We start from the raw sequence: 19097 nt of genomic DNA on the forward strand, positions 1-19097 counted from the left end.
AAGCAGAATACCACAGTGGTCTAGAACAGGGGTGGGGAATTTGTGGCCTTGAGGTCACATGTGGCCTTCTAGGTCCTTGGGTGCGGCCTTTTGACAGAGGCCAAGTTTTACAGAACAAATCCTTTTATTAAGGGGATTTGTTCTGTGAAGTGTGGAGTCAGTCAAAGGGCCACACTTGAGGACCTAGAGGACTACATGTGGCCTTGAAGCAGCAGGTTGCCTACCCCTCATCTAGAATCACATAACATCCTATCTTCCAAGTACACATGGGACTAACTTCATAAGTAATGTTGGTGTTTTCCTATATTCATTATTCACTAGAGAACAGCTTATAAAGCAATAAGCAGAAATGGAGGGTCTAAAAGAAATCAAGGTAACCTGTACATTTCGATACACTATGGGCCATGTCAGAGACCTCACCTTCTAGTCAGTGATTGGAGTGAGTTCTCTCCCAGCCAAGCCTTGAAGTAGATACTTTACATATTTATTTTTGGTTGGGACTTGTGATTTCATCAGTGTAATAAATTCCCAGTTTGGAAACTCCTAAAGGGTAGATTGGCAATTCACCCACAACTTATGGTTTTATTAAAGAGAGTTTCTGGGGGTACAGAGAACTTAAGCAACTTGTCCAAGGGTAGGGAGATAATATGTCGAAGGCATTACTTGAACCTACATCTTCCTCATTCTTCTACCCATCAAGTCAGGCTACTTCCCAGAGCTACTTCCCAATCAACAACATTGCTTTCACTTGTAAATCAAAAACTGAAATAACTTTCTATCCTTTTACTCTCGATTCTTAAACAGAAAAACAATCATCAAGCCCCCCCCCCCCAGCTGTTGGAATTACTGTTGGTAATTTACAACTGATAAAATTGTCCACTGTCATATTATCAAAAAGACATCTTCTGTTTGGAAGAAAAATAACACAGCAAGCAAAAAGACTGCTTGCTATGTGTCCTGAACTTGGCAGGCTGACCTCAGAGCCAGATTTCAGGCCTGCCCCTTAATACACAGACAAAAAAGAAAGGCGTGGGGAGCAAAATGAATTGAAATATAAAGATTTTTTGCTGTGGTGGTTTTTATCCAACTGGGGTTGTTTTTTTAATTAAATTTGACAAACGCTTATTAAGTGCCTACTCTATAATAGGCACTAGGCTAGAAGCTAAGGGCAAAATGATTTAGTCTCCTAGGGTTCTGTTTCCATAAAAGGTCCTTAAGTCACAATCACACACACAAAAGAATCCATGTTGAAGCCCATAGGAAGAAACCAATCCATTTGCTTCCCAAGGGCAAAGACAGAATTGTGAGAGATTAAAAAACAGTGAGTTGACATATATTTTAGAACCCCACAGAGGAGACAAATCCAAGTACAAGGGAGGTCTCTACTTAGAATCTCTGGCTGAATATATATTATTCACTTCCATATTGAGGTCCTTCTGAATGCATGTTCTTTTAAAAAGAATCAATGGCCTTGGGGCAAAACCTTGGCATCAGACACTGAATATGCAGAATTAATAGAATCTGGGAGAACCCTGAGGTCACCTAGTACAGCCCATATCAGACCAAGACCTGGCTCTACAACAGTTCTGTTAAGTAGTTAGTCAAACCCTGCATACCTCTAGGGAAGAGTGAAGGGCCGGGGAGGGAATAAACATTTATTAATCACCTACTGTATTCCAGACACTTTACAAATATGATCACATTTTACCTTCACAATAACACTGTGAGGAGGCATGATTATTATCTCCATTTTACAGCTGAGGTAACTGAGGAAGACCAAAGTCGAGTGACTTGCCCAGGGTCACATAGTTGGTAAGAATCTGAGGATGGATTTGAACTCAGGTCTTCCTGACTTCCTGGCCCAGTGCTCTGTCCTCTCTGTCTGAAGAGGAACCCACTACATCCCCCAAAGTGGGGATTTCAATTCTGGACAGCATAAGTTGTTTGAAAGGGTTTTCTTACACCCCAAGCCCAAACATTGTTATCTGTAACTTGGGTCCATTTTTCCTAGTTCTAGGGCTAAGCAGAATGAGTTTAATCCATCTTCCACACAACAGTCCTTCCAATACCTGAGAATGGCTGTCATGTGTTCAAAAGTCTTCTCTTCTCAGAATGAAATATCCTCATTTCCTTCAGCCAGTTCTTAAATAGCTTGATCTCAAAGCCCTTCCCCTTCTCTGGATCCTTTCAAATTTGTCAATGCCCTTCCTAAAATATATCGCCTTTCTTGTCGATGAACTCTTGACTGAAGCAAACCACACAGGACAATCTGTCCTTACTTTATCTTTGTAGTCCCTTTAGGGCTCAGCACAGTAGGTGAGTGTACATAGTAGGTGCTCAATAAACACTGAGTGAATGAATAAAACAGACTTAGAACAGAAGCTTTTGCCATCAGAACTGTAGGAGCTTTCTGTATTCCTTATTCTTCCCCTGGGATCACAACATCCCCCTTCTCTTAGTGTCTGGAATTACTAAAGAGATGTCTGAATGAACATTACGAAGAGAAAGCCTCTGGATCCCCCAGACCCCTTTAAAAACAGCTCCACGATGAGCTTCCTCCTTTGAAAAATGAGGAAAGAGTGCAAGTACTTGAAACACCAATAGCCTCAAACATGTGTTTTCATTATACTTTTACCAAGCATGAAACCTAATCTTTAAGATGGAGTTAATCCATTGCTGTGCTGAAAGTAAACAGAAATGTCTCATTTTAAAGAATAGATCATCAAAGGTCATTCATAGACCTCAGTTATCAGCAAAGCAGCACAACAGGATTAGAGAGAAAATGCACCCCATGAACCTCAGACTTAGGCTGAAACAGGATGAGAGCAGAGACTCACAGATTGGTAGCACTGGAAGGGACCTCAGAGGTCATTTACTCAAAGCCTTCATTAAAAAATAAATAACCAGAGGAAGAAACTGAGGCCTAGAGATATTAAATGCAATGCCTGAAAGTCACATCACACAGTCAGTTAACATCTAGAACCATTGCTGGGGTCTCCAAGGTCTCCAAGCCTGTGCTCTTTCCATTCTCCCCTGATGCTTCCAAGAGGATTCTTAGGTCACCACTCACTGGCTGCCATGTTGTTAACTGGGTCAGGATCATACTACAGTGATGGTGAAAGGGGGTGGATAGAGGAAAGGGTCCCTCAGGGAAAACCACGTCTGCTTTTGTACTGTTTCATCTGCAACTTACCTTCAGTATTGGAAATGGGAGTACTGTCACATTTGCTCTCACATTGCTGCATCGACGGAGGCCGGACTGTTTCTGGACAATCACTGGATGCTTGCCCCGTGTAGGAGAGGCACTGAACGGTCCTCATTTGCTGTCCAAGTCCACATTGAGCAGAACACTGTGTCCCAAGGAGGCAGAAAAAAAACACTGATTTTGTTGGTTTCTGAGATGTTCAAGATAACTCTATACTTGTAAAAATATGTGTGTGTGCATGTGTATATATATATATACACATACACACACATATATATACTTCTTGTAAAAAAATTTTAATGCCAGGAAATTCTGATATTAAAGTTCTATTGAAAATCAAAATTCTATGACATCTATTTACTTTTATGATAAGTCAAATTGCATATCTCCCAGGGAAGGCTCAAAGCTTCTAATAGACAGTTACACACAGGGAGCAGAGTTTTCAAAGACAAGGAGGTCCTGTCAAATTCTCCAGTTTTGCCTGGGCTACACAAATAGTTTGTCTTGTTATATTCTAAAACACTGTGCACATAAATAATACTACCAACACATCTAAAGTTCCCTGGAGAGAGACGTACCCAGACTAGTCTACAATGTTACTGCTTGCAGACTTTCATTTCCTACTTTTATGCCAGAAAATAGAGGTGATATAGTTCCCAAAAGACCATATACAGGACTCCTTGGGACTCTTCTCAAGTTAAAATAAAATATTAAATCCATAAAATGGAGCAGATAAGTTCCTAGGATAACAGGGGATTAGTCAGTGCTTCCAGGTTGTTTTCATGGACATAAGGTCATTGTTATCCTCTATCTACCTGGAAAATTGCAAAACAGTTTAGGTCAATCTGTAGGATGGATTTCTGGGCAAATGAATGCTCACTGTCCTCTGTTCAGCCCCTAACTACAGTGATGAGACCTAAGCAGGGGAAAATCTTGGCCCAGTGACTCTATTTTGGGGCCTTGATTAGAATGAAGACTAGGAGAGGCAACTGCCTAAGAAGTCACATAAAGGAAAGGTAACAATTAGGAACATTTTAAAATATCACTTTTTACAATTTCCATATAAGTTAACTCTCCAGGTCAAATACTAATTTTGTTATGTCAAATCACATATCATCCAATGCAGGCTTAATACCTACAAATTAGACCATAATACAAGGGTAACAATTTTCAAATGCAGAAAGATACCCTTTTCAAACCTTGCCCAGAGCAGACAAATGTTTTGTTTAGGCTCTGGACTAATAAAAAGGAGTGCTTCTTCATGCATCTGAACTGGGACATCTACAGAGTCCTAGAGGGTAAACCTGGTGTTGGTCAGTGAAGTATCTCTTTTTCCATTATTTTTTTTTCCTTTTTTTTTTTTCTTAATTTGTTTGTTTACTTTTAGTTTACAAGATTCAATTCCACGATTCCTTCAGTTTCAAATTTTGTCCCCTTCCCTCACCTCCCCCCCATGGCAACATACAATCAGGTATAGGATCTGCAAATACATTCACATTAGACATTAGTCAGGTTATAAAGACGGATTGTATCAGATGGAGTGAAAATGGTAAAGAGGAAATAAAACCAAACAAGAAAAAGAAAAAGATCAGGTAGTTTGCTTCAATCTGGATTCACACTCAATTCTTTCTAGTTCTTTCTCTGGATGTAGACATCTCTCTCCATCATGAGTCTTTTGGGATTGACTTATATCACTGCATTGCTGAGAAGAGTCCAGTTTATTAAGGTTGGTTATCACACATACATTGTGTCTGTAATTGTGTACAAATTTCTCCTGGTTCTACTCTTCTCACTCAGCATCAGTTTGTATAAGACTCTCCAGGTAAATATGAAGTCCATCTGCTCCTCGTTTCTTATGGCACAATAGTATTCCATAACATGCATATACCACAACTTGTTCAGCCATTCCCCAATCGATGGGCACCCCCTTAATTTCCAATTCTTTGCCACCACAAAAAGAGCTGCTATGAATATTTTTGTACATATGGGTCTTCCTCCCACTTCTATGATCTCTTTGGGATATAACCCTAGAAGTGATATTGCTGGGTCAAAGGGTATGAAATTATTTATAGCCCTTTGGGCATAGTTCCAGATTGCTCTCCAGAAAGGTTGGATCAGTTTACAACTCCACCAGCAATGCATTAGTGTTCCAATTTGCCCACATCCTCTCCAGCATTTGTCATTTTCCTTTCTGTTTTGTCATCTTAGCCAATCTGACTGGTGAGATGTGGTACCTCAGAGTTGTTTTGATTTGCATTTCTCTAATCAATAGTGATTTAAAGCATTTTTTCATATGCTTATAGATATCTTTAATTTTTTTCCTCTGTAAATTGCCTGTTCATATCCTTTGACAATTTATCAATTGGGGAATGACTTATATTCTTATAAATTTGACTCAATTCTCTGTATATTTTAGCAATAAGGCCTTTATCAGATACATAGGTTGTAAAGATTCTTTCCCAATTTCCCACCTCCCTCTTAATCTTGGTTACATTGGCTTTGTTTGTACAGAAGCTTTTCAATTTAATGTAATCAAAATTATCCATTTTACATTTTATAATGCTCTCTAATTCTTGTTTGGTCATGAAGTCTTTACCTCTCCACAAATCTGACAGGTAAACTATTCCTTGCTTTCCCAAATTGCTTACAGTAGCAACCTTTATACCTAGATCATGCACCCATTTAGACTTGATTTTGGTATATGGTGTTAGATAATGGTCCATGCCCAGTTTCTGCCATACTATATTCCAGTTTTCCCAGCAGTTTTTGTCAAATAGTGCGTTCTTATCCCAAAAACTGGGGTCTTTGGGTTTATCAAATAATAGATTACTATAGTCATTGACTGCTGAGTCTTGTGTGCCTAATCTATTCCATTGATCCACTCCTCTATTTCTCAGCCAGTACCAAGTAGTTTTGATGACTGCTGTTTTATAATACAGATTAAAATCTGGTATAGCTAGTCCACCTTCCCTAGTATTTCTTTTCTTTAATTCCCTTGATATTCTGGACCTTTTGTTCTTCCAAATGAATTTTGTTACTATTTTTTGATAAATTGATTGGTATGGCACTAAATATATGATTTAATATGGGTAAAATTGTCATTTTTATTATATTAGTTCGACCCAGCCATAAGCAATTGATATTTTCCCAATTAGTTAGATCTGACTTTATTTGTGTGAAAAGTGTTTTGTAGCTGTGATCATACAGGTCCTGGGTTTTTCCCATTATTTTGCCCAACCAAGGAGTTGAAGCCTGATTTTACTGTTATATTAAAAGAATTGGAATTTAAGGCTACCTCAAGAGACCAAGTAAGATTTTACATCAATTCATATGCCTAGTTTTTCTTAATGACACCCTCTCTAGGGGATTAGGACTCATTTCTCTTAGGATTAAAAAAATTCCAAACACCTAGGGATGAAAGTAGACAGTTATTTGTAACTTCTTAAAAATCAATTCTCCAATCCGCAGTCTAAAAGGGATTTTGAAAGCGATTGTATGAGTATAGGGAAGCCATGCTGGTTGGCTCTGCAAGAAAGCTAAATGTGGGACCCGTTCCTGCTGATAGTGTCTGTGGTATTGGTGTGCCGTAAGGAAAATATGATGAAACCATTTTGGATCCATCTGCACCAAACCAAAGGGGAAATTCAATATTTTCCAAGTGAAAAAGGACACAATCCATAAAGAAATATTTCATTTTTCAAGTTTCCAGGAAAGAATGACAAATAAAGTCATCATAAGATCCACCAAAAGATCATTTAGAATGTAATTACCATGGCTATTTTCAATTTGTGGCATGGTTATGGAGGGGAGAGGGAGGAATATGAGAAAAGCAGGGCAGGTTGTCCTATGTAACTAAACAAAGACTTTATTGATGGACTTTTTTTAAAACATAGAACTAGTGATGTCATTGGTCTAGGGACTCCTAAAGACTTCTTCAGGGAGGCAGAGTAGCACTTGCTCTGTAACTTACTGTCTCAAAGGGTTGCCTCTGAGATGTTAAGTGACTTGCTCAGAATCACACAGTTTGTGTCAGAGGGAGATCTTGAAACCAGGCTCTCTTGGCTCTGAGGCTGCCTTTCAATCTCTACCTTTTGATCAATCTTGTTTTAAAAAGTAATTCCAGTAACACAGTGAATTCATCCAACATGGAACAACAAACTGTCAATAGACATTTATATTGCAGCAGGAGAAAACTGAGAATATTAGCAGAAAAATACTCTCCTGGTTAAAAATAAAGCTTTTCTAAGACAGTTTTCTTTCAATAGAATTCTAATAGAATGTAAGTTCCTCAGGCAAGGACAATTTTTTGCTTTGTATCCTCAGTAACTAATAAAGTTCTTTACACACATTAGAGATTTACGAAATGTTTGGATTGAATTAGATTAGCATAATATCAGTTTTGTACTACCAAGTAGCCTGTACATTGAAATATACTTTGGCATATCACATACTGTTTGTTATACGGTCATTTGTTAGACAATGTGTGTGTGTGTGTGTGTGTGTGTGTGTGTGTATAATGAGACTGAAAGTTCCTTGAAGAAGGCGCTGGAGCTGTCTGACACTTCTTTTAGGTTCCACAGCGCACAACACATGGTAGACACAAAGTCTAACATTCCACAAGTGTTTCATTCAATCCTTGTTGAATGGAGGCCAGTACAAGGAAATGTATGTCTTTTCCCGCCTCCTCTCAAATGAGAACAGAAGGATGTGAAATGGTTACCATACCATAAAAGTATATAAATATAGCCAAACACCAAATCTATCTTACCTGGGTGAAATGTTACTGCTATTAAACAATGATAGTTTAATTACATATATAAATTGCCTAAATTCTCAGGATCTCATTGGCTTAGCTTTGTGTTACTGTAGTTTGGGTCTCTATGACCTGGATCGTAAGGACCCAGGAAAATATGTGTATTTATAAACTTTAATATCACGTATGAAAACATAGATTAGATATGCCATCATTCCTCTGATTGCAGATTTAATTGGTCGGGTGCTATTTATATGAAACATTTAATGTTCTGAAACTAGTTCATTCCTAGGGAAGTCCAAACAGAAGCATTACTTTAAATTACCCATCCTTATATGTTGCCACTGTTTTCTTTTAAGGATATCCTAGAACTTTCTTATGCTTAGCCAAATAAACCACTCTATTTTTTTCTGTGAGGTAGAAGAGTCATCCCCATTTTACAAATGGTAAAAGTAAGGGATAGAGAGGTAAAATGACTTGTTCTTGGTCTCCTCCCCCCCCCAAAAAAAGTTTATTGCTGTGGCTGGAAGTAAAATTAAAATCTCCCAATTAATTCTCTAACAAGATTACCCTTCTCATTTAAATTTATGGCTTTAGTATTTGGACCTGGGGAATTATGAATGGGTCTCTATGTACATTTGTATGTATATTGTGTGTGTGTATGTGTGTATAACATGAAAGACAAGGGGAAGACAAAGAGTAAAAATGTATGTGTAGGGAGGAGGGGAAAGAAGCACTGCATTACCCACCTATCTTACATGCAAAAATTCTGAAGTCTACTATTCATCTCTCTATTTGTCTTCTATCCACCAGACCTGGAATTCATTTTCCCAAGGTGCTGCAGCAGCAACCAAGTCAACACATGCTACTCCATGGTCTGACTACCTTACCTGGCCCCAGTCTCCAGTCACCCAGCGAGGAGGAGGGCAGCGGCCCAAGCTGCAGCGGATGCGGACAGGAGGTTTGCTTTCCTCTGGGCAATGGGCAGCTGGAAACGTTTTAGAAAGGTCACTGCTCTTGCATAGAACAATCCGGTGCTTGAATCCTGGACCACATTTTGGAGTGCACTGGAAAAGAGACGAATACAAATGAACACTGACAGTCTGTAAAGACAGAGAAAAATCTTAGGGAAGTCTTTCCTGAAATAAGTGTGTGTTTGGATATACAGGGTATATACACAGCAAACTCTCCCAGATGTGAAGCCTCTTTATGTTTTGAAGCAGAAGTACTTTTCTCTTTCCCCTGCATCTTTAGAAGCTCCATCCTGATGTTTGCTTTTTTTGGCTCTCTCTCTCTCTCTCTCTCTCTCTCTCTCTCTCTCTCTCTCTCCCCCCCCCATCTGTCTGTGTCTCTCTCCCTCTTACTCTCTCACTGTCTCTCTTTCTCTGTTTCTCTCTGTCTCTTGTTAAGTTACTTCTCTATTTCTTCTTATCCTTGACCTTTTTCAACTGTGATAAGATACTAATTTTTGGAAAGTGAATTCCTTAGTTTCCTACTTCAGCATGTGTTCTACTGATAAAGATTGTCATATTATCAGAAGGATCTGTGTTATGTGTAGAGGTCTTGTCTCTAAAGCAAGCTCGGAATTGTGAATGTCAGGCTATGACCAATTAAGCTGATTATTCATGTAGATCTGGAGTTAGATTCATTTATATAATAGAGGATTTCAGGAACAAAGAAAGTCCCTAAGTCCATTCCTACCCATCAACGAAATATAGTTTGATTTTGTTCTTTAGACATGGCTACTGCCTGTTCCCCAGAGGAAAAAGGAGCTTCCCATTCTTATGTCTCCATCTCTTCTAGGTTAATGATTAGAGGATGAATTGTCTGGCTCTAAGAAATAGGCTCCCAGTATAACAGTGGTTGGCAGATGCCCTCAAGACTTCTTTCTTCTATCTGCATTCCTCCTTTAAGAGTACATTCTCTGTGTGAAGAGAGGGCCCTATGCATAATAGCTTATACATGAGAAAATGACAGGTCTGGACTTTAAGACCATCTAGTCAATTTACAGATGAGCAAACTGAAACCCACAGTAGAGGAGTCAACTGTCCAAAGTCACATAATGGCAAACCCAGGTCTAAATCTGTTGACTCTAAGCTCAATGTTCCTTCTACTATACAACATTATTAACTCACACTGAGTAGGAGAAGTACTGGAGGTGTTTTTCCACTAGCTGTGATAAGTTTGGCAAGGGGAGCTAAAATTGAGTGCAGTGAAGTCTCCAACTTCACACATACTACCCTGGAGTTAGTATGCCAGAGCAGCGGAGGAATTCTGATAGTTTGTATTAACTTGGGACTGGGGAGAGAAGAGAGATTCTATCTTTCTTTCAAGTCATCAGTGGTATCAAGTGAGTCTCTATTTATGGTGGGAAGAGACAGATTCAAGGGAAGTGTCATATTACAGAACTCCTGTGGGTGGCTTGGTGGTGCAGTGAATAAAGCACTGGCCCTGGAGTCAGGAGGACCCGAGTTCAAATACTGTCTCAGACACTTAACACTTACGAGCCATGTGACCTTGACCAAGTCACTTAATCCCAATTGCCCTGCCTTCCCCCCCCTCCAAAAAGAATTCCTAGAATAGCCCAGGTCATAATATTAAGTAAAATAATATCTCAAGATTAGTAGTCTGTAATGAGAATGGAAATTTGGAAGATCTTCCCTGCCCCTAGGCTAAAGTGCACCTGAAGCCTGGGGTGGGAGGCTTGTTTTTCAGTAGATACTTCTTGATTGGCCAGTGAGTCAATAAGGTTGTTACATTCTCTGAGCCAGGAGAAGGCTATATAAGCCCTGATGTGAGGCTGTGTTTTGGGGGGCTCACTTTGAGAAGTGTTCTGTGATTTGATCTGTATTCTGGGAAGCCGTTGTCCAGGGCCCCCCCGGCTTTGAAAAACCCAGATGTTGATTGGGTATGGATGTAATGGCTGGACAGTTTAGAAAGCTGTCTACTTGATCTGTTTCTGTCTTGATAATTCTGCCTGTATACTTTGAAGTTTGGGGTGCTGACCTTTTTCCCCTGAACAAGGTAAACGATATATGGTCTGACTGATTAAAGTAAGCTTGTTAAACCATTTTGAGTTGCTTTCCTTTATCAAAGCAGATCCAAGAACCTGTGGTGGCGGCAAACCCTGAGGACCCTTGGGGTGCTTGCTGCTACATAGTCAAAGCAGTATTGTTCACTATACTTTGAAATAAGATCTTAGGAAAAGTCCTCACTTTTGAAAAAAAAAAAAGATAAATGGTAAAAGGCAGAATGATATAGTGGATAGAAGATATGGGTTCAAGTCTGACCTGACACATGTTGGTTGTGTGACTCTGAGACAGTCATTTAACCTCTCATTGCTCTAGGCAATGCTTTAAGACAGCAGTTTGCAGAGACCCAGGAGTTCCCCATACCAATGAAATCTCTAAAAGGGGAGAGAACAGGTCTTATTCCTATCATTTATTTGTATTATCTTGTGCCTTGTTTTCTTCTTTACCATATCAAGTGAAATGTGTAGAGGGATCTTCCTGTTACTCAATTAATTTCCACCTTCCAATCTCAGTTTTTTCTCTCTTGGACCCTACTTTATTGACTACTGATGAGAGAAGCTTCCACAGCATTCTTTGAGCTTGTTCCTTGTTCCCTGACCCTCTCTTATAATTGTGATTTACCACACAGTGTTAGCAATAGCAGAGAAACTATTTGACTCTAGAGGATGTTTAATAAATATTAGATGAAAATGACTTAGATGAACTGAGAAAAATAAAAGAAAAAAAAAAGGTCCCTTATATAATAAGGATCAAAAAAAATAAGCACAAATGGGGTATAGAAATTCATCTTCCCCTACAAGAAAGTAAGGGGGGATGGGGGAGGACATAAGAGAGAACAGATTGGGGGAAGGGGTATTCAATATGCTTACTATCTTGGGGTGGTGGGTAGGGGAAAGGAGGGGAGAAAATTTGTAACTCAAAATCTTGTGGAAGTGAATGTTGAAAACTAAAAAATAAATGTTTTAAAAAAAGAAAAGAAAAGAAGAACTGAAGAGTACTTCAAAACTACCCAGGGGCTTGATCTTACACTGGGATAGCATTCCATAGGCATCTCAGATTTGGAGCTTTTTCCCCATCCAATGCTGCTCCTCACCTTCTGGATTCAAAGTTGTGACTTTCCTGCTAGCTCATCCTGGACCCTCCTCATCCTGGGTTGACCTATCGTCCCCTACAGCCTGCTCACCTTGTAATATCCCTCAACAAGGTCCACCTCTCTTCTCCCATTGGTGAATTCCTCCTGGAGTGGGCATTTTGTGAAGAGGCCCAAGCTGGCCTGCATTTCCCTCTCAGATCTGTCCCTGACTTTCTGAACTTCCAAACCATGCCCCTGCAGCAGATACTTCTATCTTTGGAGTTTAATGAGTAAAGGAGTGACATGGTCAGGCTTAAGCTTAAGGAATATCATTTTGGCAGCTATGTGGAGGATGGATTGGACTAGCAGAATTTAAACCAGGAAGATAAATTAGGAGAACATTATAATAGGCTAGGCAAGAGGTCATGAAGGACTGGCCCTAAGGAGGTGGCTTCATGAACAGAGAGAGAAGACTGAATACAAGAAAAACTGGAGGAAAAAATGGCAAGATTTGGCAACTTACTTGATGTGTTGGATGAGGGAAAGTGAGGAATAGAGAATAATGCAAAGTGTACAAACCTGGGAGACTAGAAGAACCCTGGTGCTCTTGATAAAAATAGAGAAACTTGGCAGAAGGATGAGTGTAAGGAGAAAGAGTATATTCTGTTTTGGACATTTGATAGTTTGAAATGCCCAGTAGGCAAGGCAGAGATGAGGGACTGAAACTCAGGATAGAGGAGGGCTGAATATGGAGATTTTTAAGCCATATACATGGAGATGATCATTAAAATCATGGCAGATATTAAATTCACTGAGAAAATATAGAGAGAGAAGAAATCAGGACCTAGAACAGAGGGCACTAACGACCACCCATAGTTAGTGGATATGATATGGATGATGAGACTAAGGAGTGTTGAAATAGGTAGGAGGAAGAACAGGAAAGAGAACTGTCATGAAAATCCAGAAAGGAGAGGGAATCCAGAAAGAGAAGGTGAACAGCAGCATCCCAGGTAGCAGAGAGGTCACAAAGGATGAAGACTGAGAAGAGACCATCAGATTTAGCCATAAAGAGACTACTGGTAACTTTGGAGAAAGCAGTTTCATTTGTGTGACGAAAGACAGAAGGCAAAATTCTAAGAATTGAGAATGAGCAGATAGTTTTTTCTAAGAGTTTGGTTGAGAAAGGGAAGGGGAAGATAGGGCAATCACTCGAGGGAGATGGTCCTAGTGAAGGTTTTTTGGTTTTGGGTTCTTTTTAAGCATGAAGTCTCGGCCAGTTAAAGGCCCCAGGGAAGGAACTAGTAGATAGGAAGAGATTGAAGATTAGAGAGAGATGAAGGATGAATAAGTGGGCAATATGCTGGAGAAAAGGATGGGATCAAGAACACATGTAGAGGTATTGGTCTTTGCCAGGAGAAGGGACAACTCAATGTCAAGGAGTTTGGAGATGAGGAAAAGGGACTAAAAGAGAATAACCTCAATTTTTTTCAGTAAATTTTGAAGAGAGGTCTTTAACTGAAAGGGTATAGGAAAGAAAATGTGTAGAGGCTTGAAAAGAGAAGAGCAGGTTTTGGAACATCTTCTAGGGAAGAATAAAAGACTGCCTTACTCAGGCTAAACCCCCTTCCTTGAGGTAAGGAAGAATTTCAGGACAGCAAGACTAAAACCTCACCAAGGAAGACAAACAACACTCTATCCTGCGGCAGTAAAAGTAAAGGGAAGAGTCAACTGGACCAGTGAATCACCGACTGGTGAAGACACATGCTTCCAAAGCAAATGAGAGACAAACATAATATACAAACAAAAATAAGGAGCAGAGTTTCCCATTGCTGTCCATTTCCAAAATTTCACACATCCATTGCAGGCCACCATGACTAATGGGGAATACAACAGAAAAGAAATGCTTGCCTTGGAATTCTGATAAAGAGCATCTCAACCACACTCCCTCCCTTCCCTTTCCTCCCACTCCATGTCGTGTGGGTTTCACAGATGTTAGCAGGAGATATATTCTAGAAGTTCCCAGATAAACCCTGGTAAAACCAGGTTCATCAAGCTGTAACATTTCCACCCGATTTTTATTTGTATATTGTATTTGTCTCTCATTTGCTTTGGAAACATGGTGGTGTCTTCACCAGCTGGTGATTCGCTAGTACAGTTGATTCTTCCCTTCCCTTTTGCCACCACGGGATAGAGTGTTGCTTGTCTTTGGTGAGGTTTTAGTTTTGCTGTCCTGAAATTCTTCCTTACCTCAAGGAAGGGGGTTAAGCCTGAGTAAGACAGTCCTTTTATGCCTCCCTAGAAGATGTTCCAAAGCATGCTCTTCTCTCTTCAAGCCTCTACACATTTCCCTGGCCCACAAACACTGCATTACCACAGCTAGGAGATCTACCCTGGCTGGTTTCATGTCACATAGGCTGCATGTCTTCAGGTAACTAAAACACTTTGGTTTTCAAAATTATTTCTAGGAACTACAGAGAGGCTAATCTCATTTACAATAATAACATCAAATCCTATTGATAGAGGACTTGTTTAAAAAGCACTTTAAACCATCCCTATGATATAGGTATTGCAAGTATTCTTGTCATTCCCATTTTACAGATGAAGAAACCAAGGCTCAGAGAGGTTAAGCCATTTGTTGATAAGTACCAGAGCTAGAGTTTGAATGTATGCCATGAATTCAGATCCCACATTCTTCCTATCCTATTGTACATTCTAAGCATAAACATTACTTGACATCTAGAAGCAGAGATTTCTGGGGAAATCCTTTACTCACTAAGAACTACTCTTCCATTCACTCATGTCACTATTCGGAAATTTCCTTGTGTCTAGGTGGGTCAGAAAAGAAGGTTCAAGAATTGAGGGAAAAGAGACAGAGTCATTGTTTCTAGCTTATTTCCTTCTCCTTCTCCTTCCCTCTTTCTTCTTCATCTCATTACTAAACCTTTATATCTCTTGTTTATAAATGTGGGTATCTGGAAGTGTGCTAGAGAAAGTCCAAAGAATCCTATGCAGAAGTCCTACTCCAGTGACACTAACCCTGCATTATCAAAGGAAGGATAAGCCTGGAGAGGTCCTACCAAGTTCAGAAGACTTCAGGCTTAGGCCAGTATCTGTTATATGAGAATTGTTGTTTAGTCATGTCTGACTCTTTGGGGTTTTCTTGGCAAAGATACTGATAGTGGTTTGGGGTTTTCTTGGCAAAAATACTGGAGTGGTTTGCCATTTCCTTCTCCAGCTCATTTTACAGATGAGGAAACTGAGGCAAACAGGGTTAAGTGACTTGCCCAGGGTCACCTGGCTAGTAAGTGTCTGAGGCTGTATGTGAACTCAGGTCTTCCTAACTCTAGGTCCAGTGCTATGTGCACTATGGCGCCACCTAGCTGCCCACATATGAGGATCAGCCTAGCTAGATTCAGAGAGACTAGATTGGTTGTCCAGTGTTGAATTTTTAGCCACAGCCACTCTCAAAAACCACATAGAAAGGGTTGTAGAGGGATTGCAATCTGTATAAGAGAGGGTACCCTTACAAACAGCAGTGTAGTGAGGCTTAAACAAATAATGGATGTTAAAGCATTTTGTGGGCTTTAAAGAGCCATATAAGAAATGTTAGTTATGATTATTGTTATTGCTATTATTATTATAATATGTTATTGCTATTATTATAATTAGCCTCCCTTCAGTCTGGTGATGACTTCATTCCCTGAACCTTCTATTATACTCTTGCCAAATTCAAGCAATACTTATAGAGCAATACAGGGGTGTGCTAGTAAATGTTTAACAATCAGACTCTTAAAAAAAGTATGCATACACTTTTAAGTTTACTCTGTATTATTAACATTTCCTTAAGTTTAGACAATCATCATCATCAACAACAACAACAAAATAAATCCAGCCCTGATTTGTACCAGTTGCTGATTTCTGAGGAGCAAATGCTCATGCTGAAAGTTTCACTATCCCCCTTAAAGCTGGCTCCAGCATACCTCTGCATGCAGATGAAATTACAGAGGTTAACTGCTGTTAAAAACACAAGAGACTCCCTACCTCACAGGGTTTTTTATAAAGAAAATACTTTTTAAATCTAACTATATAAATGTGAATTATTATACTGTGTGTCTGCTTTCCTCATTTGGGTCTCTTAGAATGTAAGTTCTGGGAGAGTGGGTTATGTTCCTCTGAAGCTTGCCCTCACACTGTCATGCTTAGTATGAGTGTGTGCATTAGACACTACCTTTGTTGTTGTTCAATCATGTTTGACTCGTCATAACCCCATTTGGGGTTTCCTTGGCAAAGATACTAGAGTCGTTTGCCATTTCCTTTTCCAACTCATTTTACAGATGAGGAAACTGAGGCAAACAGGGTTAAATGACTTGACCAAGGTCACACAGCTAGCAAATATCTGAGGCCAGATTTGAACTCAGGACAAGGAATATTCCTGACTCCAGGTCCAGCACTCTAACCACTTCGTCACCTAGCTGCCCTAATATCTACCTCAGAAATTTCCTTAAAGGAAGAGATTAGATATGCATCTATAATAATGGGTATTCCACATTTTATATGTGTAACACCACACTAATGATAATCAGAAGTTTGAATAGATACAACAGTAATAATGATTCTTTCTAACTTGGATTCAAGTATAGTTAAAAGTAAATCAAAATACTATCAAATCCATTTTCACATGGATCTCTTTAAGTTCTGTAGTCTGTCTTAGGTAGAATGACTAAAGGAAACTCTTCCTGGTTCTGCACATTGCAGGTAAATAGGTTAGAAGTCAGGATCTCTTATTCTAACAATCAGAGTTTTATGCAATTTAATCATTCTCATCACTTTCTCCTTTTTATAAAGATCAAGAAGGCATTTGTTCAAGTCTGCATATATATTCTGGTTAAGCAACCCTACAATTAAAGGGACTAATCCTTTTTTTGCAGAGCAGGTATTTCAGACAAGTCTCAGGGGAAAAAAGTTTGGGTCCAGGTAGTAAAAGAGAACAGATAATAGCATTGGGATTACAGTCACCAAGCTCCTGCTGAATTTGTGGGTTTCAATTCAAAGTTGTTTAGGAGAGGCGTGTGCCATAGCAGAGCCAGGACAGGACTCAGGAAGATGTGGGTTAGAATTCTGCTCTGCCACACTCATTAGTCAGGTGACTGGGGTAAATAACAATGTGAGACCCAGTTTCTCCACCTATTAAATGGTATTCACAATACTCCACTAACCACACAAGGTGGGTGTGAGAAATGTGTATTGCAAACCTTCATCCACTACCAAAATATGAGTTATTACTTGCTGTGAAGCCAGGGCTAATTCTAGGTCTCCGCGAACCAAAGTATCATCCCTTGTTCTAGAAATTTTATGTTCCTGATCTTTGAAGTTACCTATTTGGTTTTCATTCCTCCAACTCCCAACTTTCCTAATCAATACCTAACTCAATAATTGAATGATAGGTTAATTTGTTACCCTTCCCCAGGCAGTCAATTTGTATTTTAACATGACTCCTTCTCAAGACAGTGATTAACCTGAAGAAGCATTGTCAATGGTGGGAATTTCAGTGAGACAGATTGGGTGAATGGGGGGGGGGGATACATTTTTCTCAATGTACAATATGTGAATAGTATGTATTTCATAGAGTAGAGTACCCAGATCTCTGTCATGTAGTATAAGAAATCAATTTCTTTCAACGTGTCATCTGTGGAAGTCAAAAGCAACTATTTGGACACATCAAAAGAAGACATTAGGGCTGGTGGAGCCCACCCACAATACTCTGCCACTTTTATGTTTTCCTATATATTTTTAAAAGCTACTCTCTTCACAAAAGGGTGAGAAGGATGGAAAGTCAATGAAAGCCCAATGTGGCATGGGAGATCCTAGCAATGAAGAGCCATTCTGTGGCTTAATTAGCTTCACAAAGGGCTGCCAAAGTAGCCATTTTCCACCTGGGTAATTTGGCATGTTTTTACCATAAGCACAGGGTGGGTTTCATTGATGAAGAAAACGGTTCCTGGCTTTGCAACAATGGAAATTTTATATCGCAGCAGCCGGGAAGAAAAGGAAGGGGTCAAAGAGTAAATTCCACCCGCTATAACATGTTTTCACCAGCTGAACCTCAACCTTGTGATTAGCAGAGATCAGACAGCAAGAGAGGGGGGCAGATTGAGGGGGGCGGGATAGGAGGGCGCAGAGAGAGGAAGGAAGTTTGCACAGGCGTGTCAGGAGAAAATCCATGTGAAATATTTGCAAAGGGTTCACTAAGAGAGACCAGTGCTGCTGACTACTGTTCTACTGGGGCCTCTTTTCAATAGTGGGAGGAGTCTCACTCCTCTGAGAGGAACAAGCTCCTTGTTTCCATTCTCCTTCCCAGTGCTGCCTAGACTTTTATTTCACTTAAAGCTATTTATTTTATTTTAGTAGATTGTCTTTCGCCCTGTTCCCCCCCCCCCCCCCCCACCAAAAAGTAAGCTTCCCAGTAAAGGAGAACTTGGAGAACTTGGTATTTTCCTTCTGGAAAAATAAAGAAGGAAGACTGTAAGGGAGAAAGATCATCTTTTCCCACTTGAACAAACTGATGAAGGTCAGGAGAGGTCCTGAGACAATGAGAACATCCTTCTTTCATCTACCCCCTAAAGTGAATTTCCTGGCGTATTCATTGCTAGCGAAACAACAGTAGCTTCAGTGCTCCTTATGAGATTGTAACGCATGCTTGAGTCCAGTCACAGAATGGAAAAGAAAAGGCAGTGTACTATAATGGAAAGAATAAAGGCTCTGGAATTAGAGCGCCAGGATTCAAATCCCTGCCTGATGCTACCTGTGTGACTTTGGACAAATTCCTTGATCTCTCTGGGCCTCAGTCTTCCTCACCTGTTCAATGAGGGGGTTGGATTACATGGCCTCTCAAGTGTCGTCTAGATCTACACTCCTATTATAAGCCAGGTGGCTACCCTACTACCCCCAAAAGACATTAGAAGTATGGACCAAAGCTCAATAGTTTGGGCACACTACTAGCTCCAACAAGCCATGATTCAATAGTTACTCCCCAAG

General features: G+C 39.9%; 1 protein-coding gene across 1 annotated transcript in view; it reads right to left on the reverse strand.

Moving 5' to 3' along the window:
• The window catches only part of ADAMTS6 (ADAM metallopeptidase with thrombospondin type 1 motif 6), a 331893-nt gene that overhangs the window by 14246 nt on the left and 298550 nt on the right, over window positions 1-19097 (reverse strand). Inside the window, exons 22-23 of the mRNA XM_069096412.1 lie at window positions 8849-9025; window positions 3194-3350 (exon numbers count right to left, since the gene is read on the reverse strand). Coding sequence (XP_068952513.1) covers window positions 3194-3350; window positions 8849-9025 — 334 coding nt within the window. The remainder of the gene's footprint in view (window positions 1-3193; window positions 3351-8848; window positions 9026-19097) is intronic.

The sequence above is a fragment of the Petaurus breviceps genome, unplaced genomic scaffold (assembly GCF_028583685.1).
Source record: "Petaurus breviceps papuanus isolate PSGF00001 unplaced genomic scaffold, PetGlider_PUasm1.0 229, whole genome shotgun sequence".
Lineage (NCBI taxonomy): Eukaryota > Metazoa > Chordata > Mammalia > Diprotodontia > Petauridae > Petaurus > Petaurus breviceps.